General features: G+C 43.0%; 1 protein-coding gene across 6 annotated transcripts in view; it reads right to left on the reverse strand.

Moving 5' to 3' along the window:
* The window catches only part of BMPER (BMP binding endothelial regulator), a 148,284-nt gene that overhangs the window by 122,151 nt on the left and 4,097 nt on the right, over window positions 1–22,036 (reverse strand). For 4 of the 6 annotated variants that reach the window (XM_065665813.1, XM_065665805.1, XM_065665806.1 and 1 more), the window contains exon 3: window positions 339–438. The exons of 1 other annotated variant lie outside the window; for it this stretch is intronic. In XM_065665813.1, coding sequence (XP_065521885.1) covers window positions 339–438 — 100 coding nt within the window. Of the gene's footprint in view, window positions 1–338; window positions 439–22,036 lie in introns of those variants that run through there. One more of the 6 variants, XM_065665809.1, reaches the window with a different exon arrangement.

The raw sequence follows: 22,036 nt of genomic DNA on the forward strand, positions 1-22,036 counted from the left end.
TTGCTACTAGCACATTGCTGTTGATCTAAAATATTTCTGATAGCTACAAAGGACATATCCCTTCAAAAGACTGACAACATGCCAACAAAGTACAATAAAGATGTATTTCTAAAGGACTGCTGCTGTGCAAGAACTAATAATTACAGGACACATACACGAATTTAAGCATTCTCCACCAGCTTTGTAAACCTATTAATTTTAATTATGGTTAATGTCCTTTTCTAGCGTCTGGTGACAGTAAGTCCCAGCTGAGAAGCTCCCAACTTTGTCCAATCTCTAGCAACACAAATGTGAACCGATAACATTTTAAGAGGGAAACAATAGGAAGGGAAGCGCACCTTTGCAACGCTCACAGCAAGCTCCTCTCTGCTTAATGACGAGAGCACAGTCCTTGGAGAGCACTGGACACTTCTCCCTTTTGCATGTCACTTCCTTATTCTGGAAAAATAAAATAGACAAAAAGCTATTGCAAGCAAACCAAATCCACAGCTACCATTTCTTGCCATTCAGAAAGTAAAACATGAGGCGAGCAATCTGCTTTTTCTCTTCAGGAGAGGTCCTTGTGATTTCAAAGCATCTTTCTCCCCTTGAAGGAACACAGCAGAAAACAGTCTAAATTATCCAGGAGCCCAAGTAAATGGTGTTTAAACTCTGCTCAGACAGTAATTCATGACTGCTACCCATCACAAGACAGAAAACATGCCCCACTGAAGAAATCCACTTTACTTACATGAGCAATGAGCTACATGATATGCTTGTTAAAATATCCTTGAGGTCTTGAGGTGCTGCCCCATGAACCACACAGCTCCAGAATCATTTCTCACGGTGACAAAAGGACAGATGGCTGAGGAAGAGCTGGCAACCTCAGAGAAAACAAAACTCTCCACCACTGCTGAATGTCATTTTAACTAGCGGTATTACCAGGCTACACAGAGGTCCTTCAGAAGAGGCTACTGCACTGGAAGTGAGACAACCGCAATTCATCTTTCTCCCCGAGATGCTGAGAGTCAATGAAACACCACAAGCAGGCAGAATCACTGTACATTACTGTCACATTTCTATGGCAAAGAGTCAACGATGGCCAAGGCCAAAGAGCACATTAAGGAATGTCAATAGAGAACATGTGACAGCAGGCAGGAGAAATATCCCATTTGTAGCCTGCCTTTCCCCCGTGGTGTCAACCCTTCTGGTTATCCTTGCCTTTAAACAAGGGCAGAAAGCAAACACTTTGGGTGTTTCTTGCAAAAAAATTTTGCTACTTGAAATTCCTGACTGCAAATAGCCTTCTGAAGTCACCTCCACCTATAATTAGTAGCTCGGGTCATTAAGTGACACAGGTGGCCATCTACTAGACGCAAGCACTCACCTCACCCACTCTTATGACTTTAATTAGAGACCAAAAAAATCAACAGCCTGGGAAAATGTAAATCATAAAAACTAAAGGAGAAAAGGCTGTGCTTTCCAGTCATTCCCTTTCGCTCCCTGTGGCCTTATTCAAGGTGCCTGTGAAGGATAACACACAGCTTTTATTACACTCCAGCTCTTTGTCTAAAATCAGAGGTTTATTTTCTTCAAAGTCACTGCCTGATCTGATGGGAGCTATAAAGGCACTTCAATCTTATCAGTGTAAATGAGGACTCTCTCCAAGCGAGTGTGAAATCAGCAAATGAGAATCAGGCCCCAAAGCACAGCTGCAGTGACACAAATGACTACTGTAAAAAGCCAGGTCACTGCTAGTCACTGCTAAGTGCTGGCTGCCCTGCATCACTCCAGCATCGCAGAGCAACCATAAATGCATTTTAACTGGTGAGTTAAGCTGCATTTATAGTAGGTCCATAGCTCTGGACTGGCACAAAGCAGCCGCGGCACAGCAGTGCAACTGGCTCAACAAGTTCTTTTTAGAGCACAGGGTAAAATCTTGGTTCCCTTTACGTGAACACAGTGCCACTTGAACAAAGTGAGACTTTGCCTCCATTAAGCCTGTTGAAGGGCAGCGGAATCCAGCTTACCAGATCAACTACAAACAGTCTGTATTTTAAAGGGTTCTGCTAAGATTTGATTCTCTTTGATGAGAGTTTGCTCAAATGTATCAAGCCTAACAGCCCCTCTGCCTTTATCTGTAGGAAAATCTTGTGCATAGTTCAAACCATGTCTGAAAGAAAGGCAAAACCCAGTTTAGTGTACATCTCCTTTGTTTTACCCAGCTGCAGCACGCATCATGGACCTCTGTGAGCTGAGAGATGCATGGTGCTCTTCTGTGCCAACCTATCAGGGCTGGACCCATGTCAAGGGTTCCAGTAGGCACCTTCCCATCAGATTCCATCTTCAAAGGAAGACATTATTACTGCGGGAGGGATGAGAAGTAAAACATAGCTCCATGTTCTTTTTTGTTCCCAGATTCCTAGGGGACTCCTGATGCAAAAGTCTCATGCAACCCAGCTACCCAGGCAGCTTCACACACTGAGAACCCTGAGTACCAGCTGCCTCCCTTTACCCTCAGGTACATCCTGATGCAGTTGCTTCTTGCTGGCAATGCAAAATGATCCTAAGGATGACACCAACATATTTCAAACAAGAGAAACATGATAGTTACTGCTTCTAAGTAAAAGCCTCCTGTTTGCCCCCCACTTAAATCAGCAATCTTCACCAATGAAGTTTTTGGTATTACTGAGCCAGCCCAGGGGTGCAGCCAGGTTTGGATCTTACTCTTCTTTCCTTTATCACCAGCAATGCTGGTGGCTCAGCCCCAAACTCAGGACCTGTGTTACACATACAGATGGAAGCAACTGGAATGAGAAAACAAAAATTAGCTGGGCTGTACATGCCCGCTGCTAGGAGGGAAAATTTGGAATTTCATATACCAGTGCTAAGGGCTGTTTTACATTAGGCAGCTATTCCACTTAAAGAACATTAGTGGCCCACAGTGCAGTGACAGGAACTGAAGGGTCCTTCCCTCATGGAGGGTGTCTTAAGCAGTGGGCTATAGATTCCTAATTCCTTTCTCTATCTCAGGAGACCTTGAACTAACTACATGAGTCTCAGTGATCCAGCTTCAGCAGAAGAGGGGCTTGCTCCTCATGCTTCCAAAAGCCATCAGTCCCAAGAGCAAGGATGCTTGTGGGGAAACTTAAGGGATGAATCTTTGAATTGCCTCTCGATATGGAGGGCATGAACATGGCTGACTATCTCAAAGGGAAGTGCCATACACACATCCCTTTTTTTCCTCTTTATTTAAAGGAAAGAGCAAACTCAGCTCTGTCTCTTGGAGGAGAAGCTGCATCCTTCTTCCCACAGGGGCAGATCAGTGTATCCCAGGTAAACAGAGATAGCCTTTGCCAGCACAAGGGCAGCTAAGCACTTAAGCAGGGTGGGATGTGCAAAGCTGATGTTCCTCCTCTCTAGCTGGTATTATAGGCAAGCCCCAGGCGGCTCCAAAACTGTGTTTCAGGTGCCAGCCGAGGTGCCCAACTCCCTGCTATTGGGGTTGGGCTGAGCAGCACTCATGGCTGCAGCCCCCACTGCTCCTTTGGGGCCACAACTGCAACATACTGCCCTGGCGCAGTCGTCATAGCAAAATGCCTTCTGTACTATGAAGAGAGGAGCACAGCTCCAGGGCAGTGCATCCATGTGCCTCTTGCTGCTTCTAGGACAGGATTTAATTCCAAAATTCTTCCCAAAAAATCCTGTTTTATCTTACTGCTGCATCTTGTGGAAAACTGGAGCCAGCAGATGTACAGGAAAGGGTTAATGTACCATGCTGATCAGTCATAGGCCAGCAGCAGATAAACCAGGGCTGGTAAATCATTGTTTAGTCTATTGCAGTCAGGCATTATCCAGTGCAGATCTCGCAGGCCCACTGGGTGTAAAAGAACAAAGATTAAACAAAGAGCAATTGTCATCAAGACCCTTTTTTTTTCCCTTCACCCTCTCGCCCAAAACACTGCTCAATGTCTACTGTCCATCTGCTTGTCCCGATTTTGCCTTCTTCCCTCCTATTTCGCAAGGGCAAAGCGAAGGGTGACAGCAAATGGTCTTTAGCAACAAATCCTTTCCTTTCCAAATACGTCCCCTTCTACCCTCAGTAATCATAACATTTCATTACTTGTCCCAGCCATACATTTTAAGAAGTCACTAAGTAGCTGCATACAGGACAGCTGTATTACCAAACCTTCATCTGTGCTGTCAACAGCGTCTCTGGAGCTGTTGAAAGCTCTCAGATACTTTGATTTTTGCTGGTCTTAAGAGAAAACGTTTTAGACGGCAACATTCAGAAGCCAACAGTTATGAGAGGGAAGGGGATTTTTTTGTTCCTTTTGTTTAAAGGACATGCACTCTGGCACCGAGAAGCACGGAAGAGACACATGGCTCATAAATACATAAACCGTTTGCTAAGTCAGAAACCTGGGAGTCAGTCAAATCCATAATAGGATCCCAAGATTCATCATAAATAACTTTTAATTACAGCCCCGCACAATGGTTATTTTAAACAGATGGTTTATAGATTCACATCTGGGATTTTTGTTAATTTAGTGCTCAGGCACACACAGAGAAACAGAGAGAACGTCAGCTGAAGGTTTTTACTAGTGCTGGAGAAACACCTACTTCTTATTCTGGCTGATCCAGAACAATGCTGCCACAGCTGACACAACTCCCCAGCCAGTGCTCAACCCCACAAAGGGCTCACACTGGAATCCCTTCGGAAAGGAAAATTTAGGGAAGTCATGGAGGATGACACTCGACACTCCTCTCCTGTGCTCACCAAGCCCGACTGCTGCAGAACTTATGTCTTAACACCTTTGGAGAAAGATCAGTTTTGTTGGGTGCCCACACTTTGCTAGTGGGAACCAAAGGTCTCTCTAACTTGGCATGCAAAGGTGAGGCCAAATTCCCATACACTAACCAGACCCAATACCAGTGTTACCGCTTCATGTTACCTTTACTACAACCTCCTCTCAATGCAATTTGTTCACCTTCCACATACACCTAGTATTTTTACCTGCCAGCAAAGAACTGCAAACAAAACAGCCCATTCTGGTGACAAAGTGTATCAAACTAACAGCCTTGAACTCACGTGGTGCCCTTAAATAAAATGCCAACATGAAAAGAAAAGAAAGAAAAGCAACCAAACACTAAAAAGAAATCTGAATATTTGGCAGAGGTCTTGGAGAGAACGTGTGCCAAACCACAGCTTGGAAGCCACAGCCAACTTTCTACAGGGTTCCCCACTGGGCTCCTGTCGGCTCACAGCAGTCACCAGGAGGATGGCTCTTTTCAACCTGGATTTGACTTGGAAGAGGAGAAAATAAAGGAATAAAATAAAACCAGGAGTCCTCTTCATTTCTTTACGGCTGTGCCAAAGAGTGCCTCCATCAGTGGTACCCCAAGCTGTCACAGTTGTGCTGTCACAGCTGTGCTGTCACAGCTGGCTGCTGACATGACAGCCTTGCAGATGTGCATTCACAGAGGGCTAGATTGCCATGGTAAGGGTCTGGGGGTTTTCATCTTGTTTTGACTTCTTACGTATTGAAAATGCTTTCAGGAGGCTCGTGCTGCACCTGTGATATCCTGAGGTTAGTAACTCTTTCAGGTTTGACTTCAAGAAAGCAGACAAAAAACAAAAGACAGGCTGAGAAAGTTGGGGCTGTTCAGCCTGGAGAAGAGAAGCTGCATAGAGACCTAAGAGCAGCTTCCAGTGTCTGAAAGGGGCCTACAAGGATGCTGGAGAGGGACTGTTCATCAGGGACTGTAGTGATAGGACAAGGGGTAATGGGTTCAAACCTAAACAGGGGAAGTTTAGATTGGATATAAGGAAGAAGTTCTTTACTGTGAGGGTGCTGAGGCGCTGGCACAGGGTGCCCAGAGAAGTTGTGGCTGCCCCATCCCTGGCAGTGTTTAAAGGCCAGACTGGACAGGGCTTGGAGCAACTTGCTGTAATGGAAGGGGTCCCTGCCTCTGGCAGGCGGCTGGAACTGGATGAACTTTAAGGTCACTTCCAACCCAAACCAGTCTGGGATTCTACATATCTATGATTTATATTGAATAGGAAAGTGTTTAAACATTCATTTAACCAAAAAAAGGCTATGGACAGAAAAATAACAAAAGCAAGAGAGATTAAACAGAAATGAGAACTATCGCTAATGGCTAATCCTGAAAACATTCATTTTTTACCATTATTCATCACAGTCCGAACCCTCAGCATGTCGTTCAGAGTGCCCTTAAGTTTCTGCCAGGAGAAGCTTGTGGGATCATGGGATCATCCACCGAAACAATAACGATTTTCAAACAATGTCAAAAGTTTCCCCCAGGGAATTTGGGATACAGCTTTCAAATATGCATGTATGACCTTAGGAGAAGAAAAAGCCATTTCAAATTAATGAAACAAGACCACTCAAGTCATATAAGCAACATCTCCACCACAAGGGACAGGGCAGGCTCAAACACAGGCTCACACCGCATGCCATGACACGCACATTCTCCAGCTGCTGGCTCCCTGCCAGATGTTGCCTATGGCCAGAGCATTCTCTCATGTGTACACAGAGCCATGCTGAGTCCATGCACACATGGAAGCAAATGTTTGGGCCAGCGCAGGCCACAATCTCTGTCCCTCAGCAATGCTTGGGAGCACCAAGCTTTGTGTGCCTGCACCTATGCTTACGTGCAGACAACCCCAATGTTGGGCCAACGTGAATTTGAAACAGGCTCAGGCACGTGCGTAACTCATGGTCTAGACAAATCCTGAGGCGCTTTCTGAAAATAGCACCCTTGCTCCTCTGGCACCGCTGCCTGGAACTCGCTGTCTCGGGTCTGAGTTACAAACTTCCCTTTAATTGACAGCTGATGCAAGCAAGCAATCCCTGCTAATACTGTGTGACTGCTCTCTTCCACAAGCATTGCTCTGCCTGAGCAGGAGCCGCACAATTTGGCTTCAGGGAGGAGACACCACTCCCCACGGAGAGATGTTTGCAGATGTTTTGAACCACTGTCAAGGGAAATAAGAAAAAGGTCTCATTTCCCTTGTTCCCCTCCAATTACCCTTGCAAAAACACATTTTGTGGGTACAGTAATAGAAATGGGTTAGCACACGAGGTGTGTTTTACATTCAAGGTGGAAAAAATATTTCCCTATGAAGCAATGTCTGTTCTCCAAAAAATCATGCCGTTTTCTCTGTTAATGTACACTAACCCACAAGCACCAAGGCTTAAGCTTCACCCCACAAAGAGAGAAGTCCTATTATCTTGAGAATGTCTTCAATTTCAACAGGACAACTCCCAGGAGTTTTGTCACTGGAGTGGGTGAAGCTAAACATATGCTTCAGTACTTTCAGCATTAGGCTCTTGCCCATGGCACAACATGGCCATGATTTTAGCATGAATTGCATTAGGTGCAAATAACAGTATTTCATGAGGAACAAAATATGCCAGTTCAGCTCACAGAGTCTCCCTTTTCTTTCCTGAGCAGAGCAGTCGGTAGCCTCCAATTTATCTCCTCATCCCTGTAATCTCTTTAGCTTATCTGGCCTCTCTGAGGGCAAGCTGGGAGGAGGTTGCAGCTCAGCCAGTATCAACCACCCCCTCATACTTCCATCTGTCCCCGCACCCTAGGAAAGAGAATAAAATAAAGGCCTTGCTGAAAGATGACACTGAATTTCACTGCAAACCGGTGTCCCCTGCTGCTGTGAGGAAGACATGAGTATGTGCAAGTCATTCAGGACACATCACTCACAAGCCCTTATAGACTGAACAGATTTAAATCTTGTTTTTCACTGTGCTTAATGATGTTCGCCAGCATGAGGGAAGTGACCTCGGTGGCCTGCTGCAATCCTGACAGCAGCCCACTGCACTACTATGTGGTGAAAAGAAAGCACTTTCTTTCCTTTTACATTTGTTTGCATTAAGGCTGCAGCTGGGATCAGAGTCCCGTTACATCAGACATCACATAAGCGCATCCAAGGAGTACATCCCTGTTCATTGACAAAGCAGACATGGCCAGATGAAATGACCATAACTGCAGATTAAATCAGCAAGAAAGCAAGGGTGGGATTCAGACCACTCAGCTCCCATTCTCCCTGCTCCACCTCAGCCTCCAAGTGCCACTTTGGGTTAGAGCTCTTCAGCTGTAAGGTTAAAGGCAAAACTCTTTACCTGTCAACAAAATAATATCATGGTCTTCAAGTAATAAGCTATGCTGCCTTCACAACAGTTAGTACTGTAGTCCAAAACCAGCTATAGTAGTCCAGGAATCAGTTTTGAGGAAAGGGCATGCACTGGGGTTCTTGTGGGAGACCCCACCTTTGCATTTCACAAGACGCATGCATTTAATAGTCATGGCTTTTCTTGTGAATTTTAAATGTGTTTTCAAACAAGCAAATCCAAATACGTGTTTTTTCAACTCTGTCAATAAGGAATTTGTATTAATTATCAGTCACCTAAATCTGATGCCAAGACCTAAGAAAAAGGTAGTCACAGACAATACCTGTCAATTTGAAGCTGAAGGCGCAAACCTGTACCCATCCTGCTGGAAAAGATTGCAGCTCAGTGACACATCCCTTTGAGCTTACAATCTGTTTCTTGCTGGATGTTCCCAGCCACTCAGATCAGCCAGCAAAACAATCACAACCCAGCTCATCTTGAAAGCATGGTCCAGCCTAGTCTGGTTTGCCCTGACTCCAGCTGATGGGGCAGGATTCATTCTCCCATAGAAGTGACAGGCAGCTGAGTACCATCAGATCTTCCACTGCTTTAGCTTGATCCAAAGGCCACCCGTGCACAGCTGAAGTCAGCAGATGCAGAACAGCATTGCTGTCCTGTGTGCATCAGCTCCTGGAGCATGCTACTCTGCTGGTTCCCCTTAAGTGTTATGGATGGATTGGAGAAGAAGTTTGTTCCTATCATCCCTGAGCCAAATTGGTCTGAAAACACTCTAAGCAAATTCTAGCCCAAAAAACTGTTGAAGAAGGCACAGATGAATTATCAAGCTGATGTCACAGAGGGTAAAGCAGATTGTGCAAAAGGCTTAAAAGAAATTATTAAACAATTTGAATTCAATACATTTTAGATCAAGCCACGGTGTCACATTTGGAGCCATCTCAAAAATTAACTCAGTCCCATCAAAAGAGTGTGCTAACAATATTCTACTTTTACTTCTTAACTACTACCATCCTGGTCCACAGTCTATAGACAGTGCTCAGCCTATTTTCCAGCAGACATTGCCAATGACAGAGAGACAAAAGCATAAAAACAACTTTTAAAAGTTTTCATCAACATCTGAGTCCCCAAGTTCAGAATTCATGTTTTTTGATAACTATATTACAGACTGAATACTGACCAATAGTATTTTTTCTCCTACTGATGTGAGTTAAAACTTCATTTGATATCTATTTAAAACAGATGCATTGACTGAGGTTTCTTCCTAAGTACAATTTCACTACATTTTGATGGGCTACATCTACAAGTACATTATCCGAACTGTAGTTACCTGTCATTGCATCTTTATTGCCTTCTCTGTCTGAAGTCTGCTTACTCGACCCTTACACTGGAGATTCAGGCAGTGGCAAATGCTCTAGTCTTAGGCTTGAGCCTGTTCTAAAAACTTTGAACAAAGCAGCCCTTGAGGCCACGTACTTCTGAAAGAGTTTAAAAAGCCCAATGGGCCTCCTAACTTACTTTGCAACAAGTCATATCCCATGAACAAGCTCACTTCTGTACAACACAAAAACAGGGCTAGATTAAAGAAAAGGGAAGGGAAAAAAAGCAAGGTCCCCTGCTGCTCTGTCTGGCCAGAATCATGTCTTTTACTGCCCATATCCTCTAAAGAAACGATGCTCTCATGATATATTACCCTAATACATCACCAAGTGACAGTTTTCTCATGATACTGTATCCTCAAAGATGTGATGTATGCCAGAAGCAGCAACAGGAGTTCTCAGCTGGGGGGGGGAAGGGGAAGGGTTTGTTATTTTCTTCTGAATTTTTAATCTACATAGGTTTTTTTGAATGATATTTCATTAGGAAAACCCCTGTCAATCCTTAGCTCCGTAATCCAGAGGACTCCTAGAAGTTCTGCAGTAGTAGCACAGCTTTTAAACTGGAAAGCACCAAAACCCAAACCCTCTTCATTTAATTGAAGCAAGTTTTGAAATGGGACCAAAACGCTTGAGGAACAACCAAATAAAAATAGTAGCCCAAAAGAAAGCAACAGGAGTCTGTTTTCTATTATGAAATTATTCAGGCAAGAGGCCTCCAGACACTGCTGGTTTAATGAACTTGCAAGAAAACTGAGCGCTGACCCTGCTTTTGTTTTCCTACGTGATCTTGCCTGTGCTACACAGTGGTATTGGAAAAAGAGAGGAGGTTATTCACAGCAGACTGCAGAGAGAAGGTGCAGCTCGTCAGTCTGGGTAGAGAAGAGTGGGCAGAGACAAGGACCAGGAGCATCTCAGGCAGGACTCCTTGAAGGGGGCAAGAGCCTTTGGAGTCTTTTAATGCTGCCTTCAATTCACAGGGGCTCACTCCTTTTTACTGCAACTGCTCCATGCTAGTAAAATCCTGGAGGCACAGCAGGAATCCTAACTCATGGATAGCTCATGGCAGCAGTCACAGAATGGTTTTGGCTGGAAGGGACCTTAAAGATCATCTAGATTCAACATTCTCAAGTGGGTTTCATCCAGTTGGTGCCAGCAAGAAAAGACTCAAGGCCACAGGAGAATTTAGTCAGAAAAACTTCTTTCCGCAGTGATGTTTTATTTGACACATCTCATTTCTCCATGTTTCTGCATCCTAGCTACTCAAACTTCTGATGGATGCAAAGCTTCCACCGGATGCAATGAAGGTGGAATAAACTTTGTTGTGATCAACCACACTGCTAAAATACATCAGACTGTGACTTTCGAAGCTTCAGCCAACACTGCAGATGCAAGGAGGAAAAGTGTATTTTGACTTGTGAACTGAGCAAAAGCGGAATGGAAGTGATTGAGAGAAAACAAAAAGCCAAAGCTGTCAAAGTCACTTTCCCAGTCCTTCAGCTCACTTTGACCATATTTTGTGGCCTGGCCCTCGCTGCTTTTGGGTGACATGTAGCAGCTCTCATTCACAGCAGTGACCACTGAGCCACATGAAAATACAATGGCAGAAACCACCCACAGGAGTTCAGAGGTTTGAGCTCTTCAGTGCCAACACACGCACAATGCCCTATGCACCGGGTAGACCCAGCTCATTAAACGGTTATTTTTAAATGCTGCTCTGGAAAGAAGTCTGCTGTCCAAAATAAGAAACTAGCATTGCACAACCGCTTTCTGCCTGAAAAATCCAGTGGTTAAAACATGGTTTTGCATAATCAAAGCCCTGCAGGGGCAGTTCTCACTTCCGAAAAGCCAATTCCCTTCTTTCTGTTTCACACATGTACAAACAAACAGATTCTGGTGTGTCCAAAGCTTGCAAATCTCAACTACTATAACACACTGAACAGAAACCATACAAGCAGATTTCTTTCTGAGCCTGTGTTCCCTTTACTCCTTCCTTTCCCCTGCCCCAGTTGCACGGCTGGAAGTAAAAAAAAATACCTGTTTCTGACAAGTAAATGGAGCTGACATTAGAGTGAAGCTCTAAGGTGAACGGGGTATGTGCAGGCCATTTGTCATCTTGACAAAGTGATTTTTGGTCACCAGTGGGACACTTTAAAGACATCTGAACAGTTGGCCTTGACCACCAGCATTTCTGACAGCTTATAAAGGGACCCATGGGACCAAGAACACAACCTGCTTTTGGAAGTGACTCCTGCAGTGCTACCTCTTGAAAGATGTAAAGGCAGTGTGATATATCAGCTGCCATTAAGATCTTTGCTAGCATGTTATATTTACATAAGTATAGAGCGCGGATAGCATCTTGTTAACTCAATTAATGAGACTCAAATGTCAGGAAAGGGATTATGCCTGGCTCGAAGTCCACAGCGCTTGCAAGGCAGCCAGAGGTGATTTCATTGTGTGGGATAGCACTGTTCTCTTTGAAGAGCAAGAACTTGGGCAGCAACACTACTACCCAGGCAGCAGTGGGGAAAAACAGGGGAGGTGGAAAGACGGTCTGAAATCCAAATGTTTCACACCTTTAGCGTAAGAAGGGCTCTTTATGGTGAGAGACTCAAGTGCCATGTTAAAGTAAGAACCTGGGGCAGAACTGAAGAAAACTAAAAAGTAACCACCTTAGGTCTTGGAAACTTAATTTTTCATTAACTACACCTTCTTCTGCAATTAGAGAAAGCTCTCATTGCCAACTCACAGATGAACTGCGTTGGAAGAGGAACAACATTTCATACAGCCTGGCCACACTGCCACTTTTTACACAGGCATTTGAAACATACTTCTCTAGCCTAAAGAAGAGCAGGAGATACCTGACCAAGGGGACATCACTAATCTCTGCATTAATGACTCTCCATATTCTTGACAATAAACTGCTTTTCTCTTACAGCCTCCAACTACTAAGCTGTGTGACATAAGAGGAGATACTCCTGTCACCCAGGTCAGAGCACTGAACCCTGAACAGCACAGCATGAGGTCCTTGATGCCAAAGGAGAGAGAAGTGATTAGGATAAGTCCTAATACCCAACACCTGCTATCAGCTCTCTGCTCGGCATGTCAGCTATAAGAAATCCCTGTTCTGAGTTGCCTTCTGAATAGAGGAGACAGGACAGTTAGCAGGGCCTGCTTGTGCCAATAGCCTAACCTGAGTACTTCTGAGTGGGTTAACTAACAGCACTGTACAGCCAGTCACAAGTTGTCCACAAACACAGAGCAGTAATAGTAGGTCTCCAGAAAATGCTTAAAATCCTTCTAGACCTCTGGATCCAGAGTCATGCACAGCTTTCCTGGAGTCACATCACATCCACATCCTCTCAACTAAAGCTTTGCCTCAACAGAAGTTTTTCTTCTGTCTTGCATGTAAAAGGTAATGCCCAGCGAACAGGCTGCAGCTGCCAACTCATCTCTCCAGCCGGCTCCCTTCCAGCGAACCTGCCTTTTGCTGTAGGTGATTTGACTTCTTTTCCCCTTTATAGCTCCCACCTTTGTATGTTTCCATATGTGAACTCGTTTAATTATGCCAAGAAACCCAATAACATCAAAGATACTCATTTTATACTAAAATGATTATATAGTGAATATGTACACTTTGTGTAACAAGTACATAGAACCATTCCAATTTCTTACTATCACGTACTAGAGTTCTAGATATCATTTAAATTCCCACTTCAGATTGATTTTGGGGTCAAATTGTTTTTGCTTGAGGACCGGAAACCTTGCCAAGTTAGATGGGACATATACAGACATTTTTCCAGGAGCTATACAAATTGCACCCTTCTTGGGTTTCCTCTGCATTTCCATGTGAAACAAGCTCTGGTTCAGTAGCAGTGCCCTGTGCTGCATCTTAAATGTCCACATCAGCAAGTTTTTCCAGAAATGCTTAATGCATTCTGATCACAAACTATGCCTCAGCATGCTCCTGTTGAAAAGGTTTCTTACACTATCACACCGTCAACATTTAAATATATAATGATTTTAATTGTCCACCATGTATTACACACTGCTTGCACAAAGAACCCATCCACCAACCCTTGGTTCACAAGCTAAAGCGCTCACATGCTTTGCATTCTGCCTGCTGACATGATTTTACTCATTTATTTTAATCAAAAGTATTTGCCAGATTGAATTAGCAATCTACCTAACCCAGTTATAACTGCTTCAGTTCTCCCCAGAGCTGAGTATCTGGCGGGGGGTAAAGTGCTAAATATGAAAATGATCAGCTGTGCACTGCCATATATACAGAAAAAGAATGTTCTCTGTCACAAGTAAATGATCAACAGCCTCCCTGTAGTAAGAAAGCCTGCTACTATTATCGGTATTTTAGGTCCCACAGGCAATCCTTCAGCTAACAGTCTTATCTCAAGCCCAGCCTGGCTCCTTCTTGATCTCCAAGCAGCTCAACCCGGAGGTGTTTTGCCTACTGGCACAATCAGATCATAACCTCTATGTAAGCCTTAGAGCAGTCATTTATCAGCTCTTATCCATCTCTTGCAAATCATGCCTCAACTGCCCTTCACCACCCAGACGAAAAAAAGGAGGAAGAGACAACCTCAGGACAATTAAGGTACGTTATTCTTCAGCCACTAATAAATCATAAGACAAACCCGAAAAACAGATGCAAGTGTATGACTCAAGCTGGCCACCAGAACACATCTTGATGGTTCTAGACCTTGGGAAGATACAGCTCCCGCTGAAGCCTCTTAATAAAACTGAATGTAAAGATGTCAGGAACAGTTAAAAACAAAACAAACAAACAAAGAAACCCACCAAGAAAATAAAACCCAAACCACACAACTTACAGCTGTCAGAAATCTGATCTTCCTGGCCATGGCACTATGACACATTGGCTTGCAGACCCCTGGGCAAGGAAGAGTGTAGAGCTGCTGCTTCCTTGCCTCAAGCAAGACTTTTAGCTACTAAACAGGAGGTGAGCCATCCATGGCTGGCAGGAGAAAGGGGCAGCTGCCCCTGCAGCCAACAGGAGAGGCTGGGGTTATACTGAGCACCTCACCAGCCCAGGAATGAGCAATACCTGGGTAAAGTAGAAATGGTAGTCTTCCCAAGTCTGGCACCACTCTGGATATTAAAACCAATACAGTACTCGGGACAAGAGACATTTAAAATTGAAATGGAAGCGTGTACGTGGCTGAGGAATTTGCACTAAATATCTGATTCACAGAAAGGTTCAACACTGTAAGTTGTTGTGGTTTATGCATTCACAAGGCAGCATTGCTGCCAAAGAATCAAAGAATCAACCAGATTGGTAACGACACTTAAGATCATGAAGTCCAACTGTTACCCCAGGACTGCCAAGTCTACCACTAAACTACGTCACTACTGCGACCAACTGCAGATGCCCTACATGAACTAGACCTGCTCTGGAGCAAAAGGCAGTGCAACCATGTAAGCATAGCTCTAAGGCAGAGTTAAAGACAAGACCTAATTCAAACTTTAACATTGAAGCTTTGTGGAAAGGTTTACTTAAAACAGGGACCCAATAAAACTGGGGCCTCAATTTGCCAGGTAAAATATCAAATCTTTCACATCATTTTTCCAAATGACTTTTTATCACATTTCTGTCCTTTGTGCTGACAAGAACAAATAGATCTCCAACTCTAACGCAACACAGTACTGCCTTCTGTCATAGCACTTTACAGCTTCCCTCTCCAAAAAAGCTAAGATATAATACAGAAAATCAAATCTACAGCCAGGATGTGTAGAATGGAAAAGGAAACAAGTTAAAAGGATGCAATTCACAGTCAATGCATGAAGATGTGATTTTTTTCAGTGAGGTGACAGTACGCACTCCTATTTTAGCAGCCCATCTTGGAACATTATCTAGAGCAGACACACTAGAGCACACTCACTATCTAGATTCCAGACACAGAGGGAAAATAGGACAGAGGGAGTGGTGGGAAAGACACAGGAATAAAGTCTAATAAGTAAATAAATGGAGGAAACAGACAAAAAGTATACAAAATCCAGGTCTCAGAACACAAGGTCAGCTCCTGGGGATGACAAGAGATGGGGTCCACACTGTACTTGGACCCAGATCTCAGCACTTGATTCAGCTGAATGCAAAATGCTGCACAGAACTCAATTGGACAAATGGTCAGACTAGGAATTCTTTAGCTGCAGCTAAATGCATAAGATAGAGAGGCCAAGAGGCCTCAGAGGAAGTAATTACAGCAGTTATTAGGTACAATATGAGCAAGTACTGGTATGATAGTAATTTTAATAGTAGTATTACAGGTAAAAGCTTTTATACAATATTGTTTTTTCTTCACAATGGCCTTTTATTTGACCATAAGCTCAATATAAAACAGTTGCATTTTCATTTGATTTTTTGGTTGTGGCTTAATATTTTTCTTCCCTCAAAAATTTCTATTAAAACATGATGGGGAAATAAAACCAGATATTTGGTGGGGAAAAAATATCTATTTTTATATGGCAGCACAAAGCAGAACAGCAGAAGTACTGACACTGTGAGCCATTCAATTACAGGACCATAATTCTTAAAAAGACCGTTAACAACTCAATGGAAGAAACTTGAAAGCTAATAAAAACTATATACAGGTAACCGTATGCTTTTAAAATGCCATTTTGATATTGGACCAGCTCTTTAATAATGTTTTTCTTATTGGCAATAAAAAAGTGCCTTAACTCAGACTGATCCATTTTGCACTTATTGTAGACACATTCCAAAGACATTTGCAACTTATATTACATTTTTCCATTTAGTTTATGGCATTTTTGTGCCCTCCATATTTTTTCCACATATTATTTATATATTTTAAATATGTTATTTTGTATTTGAGTTCTCTGATTCTTTACTTATGCCAAAAAGAATCTCATTTCCATACTTGATGGATTGGATCTTCACCATCATTACAGTGACATATCACCAGATCTTTTGCAAGAGGGCTTTGCCAAGACCTATAATCAGTTCAGCACTGTGTGCACATGTATGTTTGCTCAATGCAGCTGATTGTAAGTTAGAATATGTGCAAGTAGTGAACTCTTCACTATCCCATGTGGTCCGAGAACAACATTAAATAGCTTCTTCTAGCCTGCATATTTCCAGAAAGGCTTCATCATAAGCTGTCACATATGACAGTGCACAATGTTAATAATCAACTAAATGTCATGCTAAAGAACAGTGAACTGAAGGCAAACATACCTGCATAGGGATGTGCCACACTATGAGGCAGCTCTGGGTTATGAAGCAAAGTGCAGAAAGTGGACTTTAAAAGGTCCACAGATGGCACATACACAACATACAGCTATACTATTCATAATCATTTCTCAGAGGAGAAAATTAGATGAGATGTTGCACATGGTAGAACTTGGGCAAGGTGGCTATATCTGTATATGGGAGTAAACTGATTTGAACATTGCCTCAACACTGTTACTGAAAACTTAAGAGGATTCAAGCTACAGCAACCATCACCTACCATAGATAGTTTGTGTTTCATTCTCACAGAGGCCAAAGTCTTTTCTTACAGGTCTTACATGAATCAAGAACAAGTGAACATACCTGAATCATTTCTCAGGGAAACCTACCAAAGCAGTCATTTCCACAACAGGTAATTAACCAGCTCTGGGCTCTTGATTCAGTTCACTTGTCACTTACAAAACCATCTCGATACACACACACACACACACACACGCGCGTTCTTTGGTCTCCACGACAAAGCGCATATTGGACACCCAGCTGCACCAGACATGGACTTATGGTTTTGTTTTCAGGGTCTGTTTTTTGGGGTGTTGGGTTTTCTCATTTTTTATTTAAGAGATGGCATACACATCTGTATCTTTTTAAAATGAGATAAAAACTAATAAAGCTTTTATCATGTTGGAGCATGTTTGTGTTCCAGGAACCCTTCACTCACAGATCAAAACAACATTCTCTTTTGCAGTAATAGGGGGGTGAAAACTACCAGTACACTACTGTATCATAGGCTTTTGTGTCTCTTTGTTTGTTATTTTTGTGGGTGAAGAGAAAGCTGATTATACTATAAAGTAATAAAGACCAAAAATATTTAAATTGAAAGAAGATGCAGCCTTGGTAGATTCTGTAGTTGATGTATGTAAACTATTGAAATTAAATAAAATAGGTATGAAAGAATTGTTTGATGATTTTTATTTTCTATTTTAATATGCACTTCTCCACTAAAAGTCATCTGGGCCACATTATACCTTGACGCAACAACAATTGAATCCTGCTGTACTAAAACACTGCCATCTTCACTGAACATGTGTCAAACACTTGCTCTCAGGCTAGCCTTGCGCTTCCAACTTGTGTATTGTGCCACAGGAATCAACTATGCTACAGGTAAAAAAAAAAAAACCCAACAAATCAAGTCGCTTTCTTGCTTTAGTTTACAGTGAGGTTTTGTGTTTTGTTTGGTCTGGGGTTTTGGGCTTGTTTGAGGTTTTCTGGGGCAGCTAAGAGGGAAATGAAGGGAGGACCAGGAGTTGAGATTATTTCTTCTGGGCTTTTCGGTTTGCTTGCACTTGATTTCACTACTCTGTCAGTTCAAAACTAGGTAGAACACGAGGTCTTATAACGATGAATTTAATGTATTTTTTTTTTTTATGAGCAAAGGTCAAATTCTACATTGCACATTTGGATTTAAAGGCGGAAATTTAAACTACAGAACGATGTTTCATGCCGAATAAAGCTTACGCCAAGCAAAGCTCTGATTTCTAGTTTCCTGAGCTCCTGTCTCCAAACTTTTCTCAGGTTTCCAACACTTGGTTACACTTTCTGGCTCACATTCATTTCCTTCTGTTCTGCATTTAGGTGATAAAAGGTTGAGACATATGATTACCACTCCTCAGGTGCAGTTGGCAAGACAGAGGCGCAGGCATGAGGGACGGGGAGAGGAAGAAAGGTGGGGGAAATGGTTCTGGGTTAGATGTGGTTTGTCAAGATCACTACTGCCTTTTATCAGCTGTTCCCTGACACAACTCACTTTGTTCTCAACTATTTGGGGGAATAAAAAGCCTAAAAAAATAAGAAGAATCCTCTTCTCCCCACAAAGAACACACAGAAAACAAACCCCTTCATTCTCTTGAAAGAACAGAGAATGAATCAGCTCTGGTACAAGTACAGTAAATGATAAAGCTCTTGCAATGTGAAGGCCACTGTTAGCTGAGGTATACTCATCTATTTCTTTGTAGTTCCTGGCTTCTCACGTGTCCCTTTCGGCTGGCATTTTTAGTACATTCATTTCAAAACTACACACACCACTGGCCAATGGGTAGGTTGTTCTTGGATCTCTGCTTGCTTCTGGCAAGGTGTTCGTGGTCCATGATGATAAATGGGCATGAAATGACATGGCTCTCACCACCACCAACACTGGTCATCGTTGTCACTGCTGAGCTCATCTCACCTTCAACCAACTCAGCACTCAGAGATTTAATTTAGGCTAAGTTAACTCTGAGGTGTTTTTATGTTCTCTTCCTACAATTATGCACAGGTTCTCATTCCATCTATTTCTGATGGGCTGTAGCATTTTTATGTCTTTTCCAAGTGCATGTTGAAGTAGATTTCTTGAAAGCAAATGCCGTAATATCAGGTGTGAGCCTACTTCTATTTTGAGTTTCAGATACCTTCCAGCCAAAAAGCTGTACCAACAAAAACTCTGCTGTGCTTGATCATTTACTGTACTTGTACCAGAGTTGAACTTAAATATTCCATGCCTATTTTATACGCTGACACCCATATAAAAATCTAATCAAAAGTTCCCTCAATGTTCTTTTAATAGCATTTTCATCCTAACATTTCAAAATCCTTGATATACAGAAAGTCCAAAACTTACCAAAATGTGGTGAGTTTCCACATTTATGACATTTTGTTTCTACTAGCAGAAATTTAGTCATGCCTTCACTACCCTCAGCCCAAAACTTTCACATCTGAAATATAAAAATCTGGAACTGTCATACACGACATGTTAGGTTTCCTCAAATGCCATAAGGTATATGAAATGCTCCTATGGACTGAAGTAAAATCATTTTCCCACAAATAACAGAATCCCAGACTGGTTTGGGTTGAAGGGACCCTAAAGCTCATCAAGTTCCAGCCCCCCTTCCATGGGCAGGGACACCTTCCACTGGAGCAGGTTGCTCCAAGCCCTGTCCAACCTGGCCTTGAACACTGCCAGGGATGGGGCAGCCACAGCTTCTCTGGGCACCCTGTGCCACCACCTCAGCACCCTCACAGGGAAGAACTTCTGCCCAAGAGCTCATCTCAATCTCCCCTCTGGCAGGTTAAAGCCATTCCTCTTGTCCTGTCCCTACAGGCCCTTATCCAAAGCCCCTCTCCAGGTTTCTTGTAGCCCCTTTAGGCACTGGAGCTGCTCTAAGGTCTCCCCTTAAGGAGCCTTCTCTTCTCCAGGCTGACCCAGCCCAGCTCTCTCAGCCTGGCTCCAGAGCAGAGTTGCTCCAGCTCTCGCAGCATCCCCATGGCCTCCTCTGGACTTGCTCCAGCAGCTCCACGTCCCTCTGATGCTGTTGCCCCAGAGCTGGATCAGGACTGCAGGGGAGTCTCCCCAGAGCAAAGTAGAGAGGAAGAATCCCCTCCCTTGACCTGATGCTCTGGGGATGCAGCCCAGGACATGGGTGGTTTCTAGGCTGCAAGTGCACACTGCCAGGCCACAGGGAGCTTAGAGATGTAGGAGAGCATTTTTAGAAGGTAATTTTTGCATTAAATAGTGTAAATACAATCGCTTTCAACTTTAAGCATTTAATAACCAGAATAAAAGAATCCATTTCTCAAACGGAATCAACATAATTCGGTTATGAAATCCATCAGAATTATATAGTTTTATCTATAATCATCATTACCAATTCAGGCAAGTTCTTTAAAACTCAAATTTTTTCAAGTCAACTTCATAACCCACACTTGCACTACTTTGATTTTTCAGAAGCCAGCAGGACATGAGATTTTCTTACCATTGACCACTAAGCATCAAATAATTTCACAATTACATGTTCTCTGACATATTTTCTTTGTACTGTCAAGGGCCACATCATTATCTGAAATAATATTTTCCCTCTTTTTGACAACAGTATTTTTAATTCACGGAGTTGTTTGACTTAGTCCTTGTTACTGCCCATCACATCCAGCGTTTCCTTTCACTTGTTCATCTTCCTCTGATACAGAGCCTGCTGCAGCTTGCGTCATTTTCCATCCTTTCATCAGAGAAGTCTGCAGCTATAAACACAGCTGCAACGGGATGCTCAGTCACGGCCCTCAGAAATGGGCTGTCCTGCACTTTTATATGACCTAGCTTCACGAAAAAACATTTTCTAGTGCAACTTCCGCATATCTGTTTTACCTATTAGATCTGAATACTAAAGATGCCAGTGCTTTTGGCAGTATCTTTGTTGAACAGCACATAAAGTGAATGCACGAGAAAGCAGGTACTCTCAAAATCACAGAACCATAAAATCAGCTGGGTTGGAAAAGACCTTTAAGAACATAAGTCCAACCATTACCCCAGTACTGCCAAGGCCACCACTAACCCACGTCACTGAGGGCCTCATGTACATGGTGTGTGAACACTTCCAGGGACGGTGACTCCAGCACTGCCCAGGGCAGCCTGTTCCGATGCCTGAGCACCCTTTCGGGTAAGGCATTATTTCTAACACCTAATCTAAATATCTTAATTGCCTTCAGCTTCCTTTGTCCTATTCCAATATCCCAAACCCTACGGAAAGCCAGCTGCCACGGTGGCTTTCCGGAGATAGCATGTCTCCTCAGAGATGCAGAACCACAGACATGCAAAGTGCAAGTGGGCAGAAGACCAAAGCACACTAGCTCTAACAGCACTAAGCAGATAGCAATGGCAAGTCATAAATCATAGTTCTCAAAACCTCTGGATCATGAAGTCAGTTTTAATCTGCCTTTGTCCATCCGTGCCTCAGAACAAGCTCAGGAGAGCCAACACACCAAAATCCTGGCATCTGTGCAGCCTGCCCGTTGTCAGAGAGACAGAAAAAGAACATGAGTGCAATCGTACTGTGACTATACTACCCACATCCACTTGTAAAGTGAAAGTGCATGAAGTGGGAACGGATGGCTTTGTAGTCAATCCATTAGTCCAGGAGTTAGGAGACCTGAGCTTTCATCACACTCCCACAAGAAATTCCTTGTGGATAAACCACAATCTTTCTCTGACTTTGATGTTTCTCTCTAAAAATAAAATAAAAGTGGCCACTTCTTGCAGTCAGCTGTAATTAATGACCAGTTCTTTGGAGATCAAATCCATCCCGTGTTTATTAAGTGCTTAGAGATGATTAGTTGGACAGCAATACACCATCGCTAAAGTGTTGTAATTGTAAAGGCTCACACAGAAACTATTGTCTTACAGACGTTAAAAGTTACTATTTTTAAGGCCATTATGAAGACCATAAAGTAGAGACAAATAAATTACAAATTAAGGAATTCCACATCTGAGC

Source organism: Lathamus discolor, chromosome 2 (genome assembly GCF_037157495.1).
Source record: "Lathamus discolor isolate bLatDis1 chromosome 2, bLatDis1.hap1, whole genome shotgun sequence".
Taxonomy (NCBI): domain Eukaryota; kingdom Metazoa; phylum Chordata; class Aves; order Psittaciformes; family Psittacidae; genus Lathamus; species Lathamus discolor.